Source organism: Limulus polyphemus, unplaced genomic scaffold (assembly GCF_000517525.1).
Source record: "Limulus polyphemus unplaced genomic scaffold, Limulus_polyphemus-2.1.2 Scaffold1448, whole genome shotgun sequence".
Lineage (NCBI taxonomy): Eukaryota > Metazoa > Arthropoda > Merostomata > Xiphosura > Limulidae > Limulus > Limulus polyphemus.
Genome location: NW_013667058.1, coordinates 22898 through 30328, shown reverse-complemented (window position 1 = coordinate 30328; position 7431 = coordinate 22898). Strand labels below are relative to the sequence as shown.

General features: G+C 35.3%; 1 protein-coding gene across 5 annotated transcripts in view; it reads left to right on the top strand.

Moving 5' to 3' along the window:
• LOC106463621 (arylsulfatase B-like) overlaps nucleotides 1-7431 on the top strand; it is a 54108-nt gene that overhangs the window by 36297 nt on the left and 10380 nt on the right. For all 5 annotated transcript variants that reach the window (XR_002611523.1, XM_022391159.1, XM_022391158.1 and 2 more), the window contains one exon: nucleotides 2029-2087. Coding sequence is in view for 4 of the 5 variants with exons in the window: in XM_022391159.1 (XP_022246867.1) it covers nucleotides 2029-2087 (59 nt within the window). In the remaining variant the exon portion in view is untranslated. The remainder of the gene's footprint in view (nucleotides 1-2028; nucleotides 2088-7431) is intronic.

Here is a 7431-nt window from a genome sequence, read left to right as displayed (position 1 = left end):
TCCCACTCTCTGACACCCGTAACAAATTTTGATTAACAAACGGAGACCTTCCCGTAACTTCGTTCAAACGAAACTTTAGCAACACAAGTATTTACTTAATAAAACTGGTTTATTCTTTCCGAATACAACTTTACCGATACACTCAACTTCAACAATCGCGCTAAACAAACACTATAACGACGAACGTGCTCAATAATACTTCTGACTGCAGATCAGTTACTCACTATCTACGCACACATTACCTTGTCACGTTGTCCCCCTCTTTTATATACCCGACTACCTTATATCTAGTAAGAACTAGAACATTTGCCAAAGTACAGGATAATTCTAGAAAGTAGAGAGCGTGAGAATCACATGATCTCGATGACGCAACAATATGTTTTACACATTTTTCTCAACGTCAAATGTAAAGACGCTAGCATCAAATATTCGTGCTATGCTGAGAGGTTCAAAGGCACTCTCGTGGTTTACAGCGGCCCTAGTATATTGATCTAGATTCTCTATCATCTCCAACTCTACAGCTACCCCAAGAGTGTCCGAAAAACTCTGTTAGGACACCCATCTGTGAGTGGGGGTATGAACCTGGTGCCCCAGGATTCCAAAGTGGGTCAGGAACACAAAATCGATGTTTGTTTTGGGCTCAGCAACCCTAAACACTTGTTTCTAAAACACAATTATTCTTGGGTAACTTTCCAGGCACGTTTTAGTTCCCTTGGTAAAGGGGTTATACCATATAAGTACACCCCGAGTCCACCTGACAAGTTGGAGGAGTTTGCAGATAAATTCTCAAACACAACATTGAATCAATATAGGATATGAAAAGTATAGTTCTGACAGAGTTTATACCATGTGTATTTCCCGAGGTGATCCATGGACTGCACATCCGGGCTTTCAAAATAACTACAAAAGCCTTGGAGATTATGTCAATTCACGTGTGGTCACATTAAACATAAAGTCACTCCATTTCACATGAAGTCACATTAAATAGCAAGTCACCCTGTTCCAGGAGTGAAATTCTCAAAAAAAAGTAAAGGTACTCAGCTGGGCAAAGTGGACCTGTTTTTGAAAAAGAAAATAGATCTATGTGTAAACATAAAAAACTGACAAAACAGCTCAGATAAGTTCCAGTACTAGTGTCGCCTTAAAAAAAGATGAGTACTGGCAGAATTTCACCTCTGCCCTTTTATTACATTAAACACTAAATCACCACATTCACATGTGGTCACATTAAACTCCAATTCGCCCCTTTGACATATGTGGTCACATTAAACACCAAGTCACCCTATTCACATTAAACACCAAATTGCTGCATTCACTTGTGATCACATTAAACACTAAATCACCCCATTCATATGTTGTCACAATAAAAACCAAATAACCCCATTCATATGTGGTCACATTAAATACCAAGTCACCCATTCATATGTGGTCACATTAAATACCAAGTCACCCCATTCATATGTGGTCACATTAAATACCAAGTCACCCATTCATATGTGGTCACATTAATACCAAGTCACCCCATTCATATGTGGTCACATTAAATACCAAGTCACCCATTCATATGTGGTCACATTAAATACAGAGTCACCCCATTCATATGTGGTCACATTAAGTACCGAGTCACTGCAGATTCTTGTGAAGTTGTTTTTGGGCACATTTTCACAACCTTAAGTTTTATATCTGTTGATTTTACATGGTTTCAGCAGACTATAATCTTTATTCTCTCAAAATCATGTCTTTGTAGTCAGTGTGTCTGTGTTTACTTACATATTAACCACATAATCAAAGAGTAGGCAGTTACTTCTGGCAGGGTAGTGAACTGTATCAAAGAGGCATATTATCATCAGAATCACTGCATATAAAGTTTTGACTTCCTGTTTTAATTATTTATCTACTTTATTACTTTTTTTATCCTTTTAATAGTACACCATAATATATTCTTTCCTCATAGGTGAAGAAATATAATCTGTGTGTTATGCAGTTTATAATGTTTTTAAAAAAATGGCTATTGCTTTCTTTCATCAGCCTATTTCATGCCGTTGATTGGCTACCGACTTTACTTCACGTGGCTCATGGTCAGGCTGGTAAGTAGGAAATAATATATTTTGTGCTTCAATATATGTGAAGCAAATTTTGATTTCAACCCTGCCTGTCATACTCTTCAGTTTTACAAGAAGTGTGTTGTACTTGTTACTCTTACTCTGTTATTGTAAGGCACCTATTCCATGTAAAAATTTATTTTCTAACAGTATCTTTTGAATATTGTTGAAAAGTTAGATGCATTAAAATGAAGTTGAAGTTGTACAAATGTTGAAAAAGTTCAGAGAATTTTGTAACAGTTCATGAATCAAGCACTAGAATTTAAATTAGGAAAGGTATCATAAAATAATATTTAAAATACTTTTAGCTTTTTTTGCTTGTTTGTTTTTATTTCTGGGCAAACACAGTACAGAGAGTAAAAAATACATTCTTTTATATTTCTCCAGTTGATGCTACTTCTTAATTTATTGCAAGTCAATGGATGTTTTATTTTATCATAAATTATCAATGTCAGGTAGTGTTACATATTTCCCATATTTGGGTATCTCTGACCAGAGGATTTTTTTAATAATCTTGCTTTGGATACCTTGAACTCCTCTACAAGAGACTTCACTAGCAACACCAACTTTGTGTGGCAGCTGTGTAACACAGCATTGTTCAAACAATCAGGAACTCCCAACCATCTATTCATATAAGTATTCATCTGGCACTGCATCCTTTCTACATGGCTAATTGCAACTTCATATCCACTGAGAGGCCACATTGTCCTAAGCATAGGACTGTAATGCAGACACCAAAGTTTCAACTTTCCTGGTAGACCACACTTATGAATTATTTCCAGACTCCACCACCTGCTTATCTGCCTCCTGAGCTCTCCAGGTATCTTGCAATTCCTCAGTATACTATCACCCAAAGCTTTTCACAGGCTGCTCTTGGACTGATGGAATCTCCTCACCACACAGCAAGAAATGGGTGTTAACCAGCTTCCCCTTCTATAAAACCAAACTGCGTGACTTCTTGGTTTTAAATTTCATCCTTCCTCAGTCCATAATATATTCAGACTTAGACAAGGTTGACATTGCTGCCTCTTTGCTTGGGTTGAGTAAGGTCAAGTCATCCATAAATTAATGTATCGGTGAAAGCTCTTCTCTTCCGTGAAATTTTATCCATGGACCATCCTTCTCAACAGCTCTAATGATGACTTCCATTGCAAGGACAAACAGAATGGGATATATAGTACACTCCATTGGAATACCAACTTCAAGGTTCTCCCAGCTGTTTGTATACTCTCAGAGTGAGAAATGCATCTGAAAGTCGGTGTAGTATTCCTTAATGAAATCCTCCACCTTTTCAGAAATCCAGAAGAAGTTAATAACATACTCAATCAATGCATGTGGTTCAGATTCATATGCGTTGGCAAAGCCAAGCCACACCACACCCAGATCTCTTTGCTGCTTCTTTGTTTCCTGAATTGTATGCCATGTCATGCTTGTATGGTCCAAACACCCTAGAAAACCTATAGGGAGTAATATTCTATGAAACGCAAGGAAGGGTTTGTCTCCATCTATAGCCTATTATTCTTATATTATAGAAAATAATATCCTATGGAAACCAAGAAAGCTTTTGTTTCCATCTATGGTCTATACTTCTTACATTATAGGAAATAATATCCATGGAATAATTTATTTCCATCTATGGCCGATTCTTCTTATATTGTAGGACATAATATTCTATGGAACCCAAGAAAGGGTTTGTCTCCGTCTATAGGAAATTGTATTTTATGAAGCACTAGGAAGAATTAATTTCCATCTATGGCCGTATTTTTAATATAGTATAGGAAATAATATTCTATGGAACCCAAGGAATGGTTTATTTCCATCTATGACCTATTCCTCTTATATTGTAAGACATAATATTCTATGGAACCCATGAAAGGGTTTGTTTTCATCTATGACCTATAGTTTTTATACTACAGGAAGAAATATTCTATGGAACCCAGCAAAAGGTTTGCTTCCATTTATGGTCTATTCTTCTTATTCTATAGGAAATAATATTCTTCGAATCACAAGAAAGTTTTTTTTCACTTATTCTTATATTATTGGAAGTAATACTCTAGAAAAACCAAAAGAATGGTTTATTTCCATCTACGGTCTATATTGTTTATACTGTAGAGAGTAATATTCTATGGAATCAAGGAATGATGTGTTTCAATCTATGGCTTATACTTTTTATATTATAGGAAGTAATATTCTATGGAACCCAAGGAATTGTTTGTTTCCATTTATGAGCTATTCTTCTTATACCATACGAAGTAGTATCCTCTGGAACCCAAGGAAGGGTTTATTTACATCTGTGGCCTATTCTTATATTATAGGAAGTAAATTCTATGGCACCCATCTAGTTAGTAGCACCGAAATAATAGCTCATTTATCGGAATGACACGGGAAGTATAACTAATCCAGTATATTAGTTACTTTCTGACCCAACTCTAGAAAATAGGGCTTTGAAGTTCAATACTAAGCAGTATAAACATTAGGAGACTTTATAACTTAAATACTTATCTAAAGAATAGAAATAATGTTTTGGATAATTTACAGGTATTATGATTACTAAAAACATAACCAAGTACTTTTTTTTCCCAAAAGAGTCTGTGTGTTCAGAACAAAACAATGTATATGATATATATTTGCAGTTTTGGAGATAATTCTGGAAATGCCAAGCAGAGAAAAAGAGTTAGAAACAATGAGTGATTGGAACTAAATCATTGGTTTCTTATTAGTACAATACATATTAAAGAAAATACAAGAGAAAATAATAAGTTATACAATGCACTATTATTTTCTGTTTGCTTTAAACAGAGCAGTACACCCTGTTTTTGTCTACTATAAGGTTATCAGTGTATGATTGGGAAATATTGTTCCAAGATCCTGTATTGCTCCCCACAAATCAGTCAAGCTGTTTGATTGCTATTTGACTTTCTCAAAGAGTCTGTACAACCTTCATACTATTCAAATCAGGACTTTTTGCAAGCGAAGCTGTAGTTGTAAGTGTTCTACCATCTTTTTTTTCTTTCCTCCACATATTATTTCACTACATTTGTTGTATGCTTGAACTCATTGTCTTACTGGAAGATGAGTGTATGCCTAATAAGCCTTGTTCCAGAGAGTATGTAATGATGAATAAGAAGCTCTTTTTTTCCTTTCAACAGTCAGGGGTGCCATCTATTTTGTGTATATTTCTAACATCACGCTGGTATTAATCCCTCAGCATACTGTACCGTAGATATCGTACTGTGATACCATTCTTCTCTCTGCCATTGAACAAACTGTTGCTGATTCATATGTAAATAGCATCTTCTGTCAGCTATGTTAATTCCATTGTATGAAGTATGGAGAGAACATACAAGAGATAAATATTATGTTGTGATCTCGAAATAATAAGTCATGCTCTAAATATGTTATTTCGTGAGCACGAGTTAATGTCTAATGAGTATGAGATAGAGATAATAAGTCGTGTACAAGAGATAACATTTTTCTCCTGTATTTCACCTCCTGGGGTCTGTATAAATCTGATGCCCATTTAAGCCTTTAATTTGCTTATCTCTCCTAAGCAGTGGTTTTGGAACAGCTATGTATCCATAAGGCCTCTTTGTGCTAATATTTATCTTACTGCTCTGAAGGTCACATTTGCACCTGTATTTCCAGCTAGGTCATTGACAATGTTCACTGGATTGTAAGGTATCATGTAAAAAGCATATTCTGAGTTGTTTAACATCACTTTTGACGGATTTAGGCTTTCTATCATGACCACTTCTATTATCAACAGTACCAGTTTTGTGTACCCTCTTCAGAGTTTCCATACATCTCCTACTGGAATATGAAATTGAATTTCTATTTATTGCATGTACTAACCTTCAGCTGAGACTTTGACTTCTTTACGTTTATGATATTTTTTGTCCTGGGAATCATGTGTCCAATTACCATACTACTGTTGGGCATAGTTATGACTGTGTGTACTTTTATAGGCATAATGCTAGTGAGGCACTGTCTGATTAGGTGGACAACAGCCAATCACAATATAAACTATGAACACATTGCTGTGCTCTGGTACAGTTCAGGTTGATAAAACAGAGGGGAGCAATGCCATATTTGCATTTTATTCATTGTTTTCATAATTTTTTCCAATACCATAATTAAGTAGTAATGGCTATAGAATAGGTTAATTTGACATTTGACCATTTGTAATGTAACATCTAGTTGACCTCGAGATGACCTCATATTCCAGTAGGTGTGGTTTTTTTACTGATAACCTTGCTGGCAAAACATTTTCAGATACGTTATGACTATTTTGAACAACACGGTGCCTCATGTGGGTTCAGCTGTCTTAGATGAGTTTATAATTATGGTATCAGACATGGTGCAACCATTTTGTATTAGCTCTGTTGGATGCATCCATTTTTATTCTTCCTTTAAGGATATAGTTTCTTGATGGTTTCAGAAATGACACACTAGGAAGAACCATTAGATTTTACATGGAGGAATCCTTTTCAACTTATTCAATTTTAATACACTCCGAACCAGGAAAGATCCCTTTAAATATTGCACGTAGTCCATTTTATTTGTATAACTTAGTTTCATTTGGTTTTATCATCATTATCATTAATAATAACTTTTTGTGGTATATTCCTGATTGGTAGCTCCACCAGTGACACAGCAGTATGTCTGTGGACTTACAACGCCAGAATCCGGGTTTTGATACCCATGGTGGGCAGAGCATAGATAGTCCATTGTGTAGCTTTGTGTTTAACTACAAACAAACCTGATTGGTATTTAATAAATGTATTTTAATGGCTTATCAGATCTTCTCACAGACACCTGACAAATGAATAGACTTACAGTTTATATGTTAGGCATTGATGAGCTTTAGAGACACACGGTAACTTAAGAGTACATATTAGTAATTAACAAGTGATTCAAAGTACATAATAGTGAACCACAAAATGACCCAGAGCGTGTATTAGTGATTAACAAGTGATTCAGAACACTTATTGGTGACTCATAGCACATATTAATGATAAACAAAGTGATTTAAAGGACATTTTAATGATTCAGAACACAAATTAGTGAACTACAAAGTGACTAAGAGCACGTATTAGTGATTAACAAATGATTGAGAACACGTATTAGTGAATTACAAAATGACTCAGATACGTGTATCAGTGATTGAAAAAGTGACTCAGGGGACGTGTTAATGATTCAGAACACAAATTAGTGAATCACAAAGTGACTCACAGCACGTATTAGGGAATAACATAGTGACTCAGATCATGTATTAGTGATTCAAAGCAGATATTAGTTGTTACGTCTGTGCTCGTTTGTTAATTTTGTC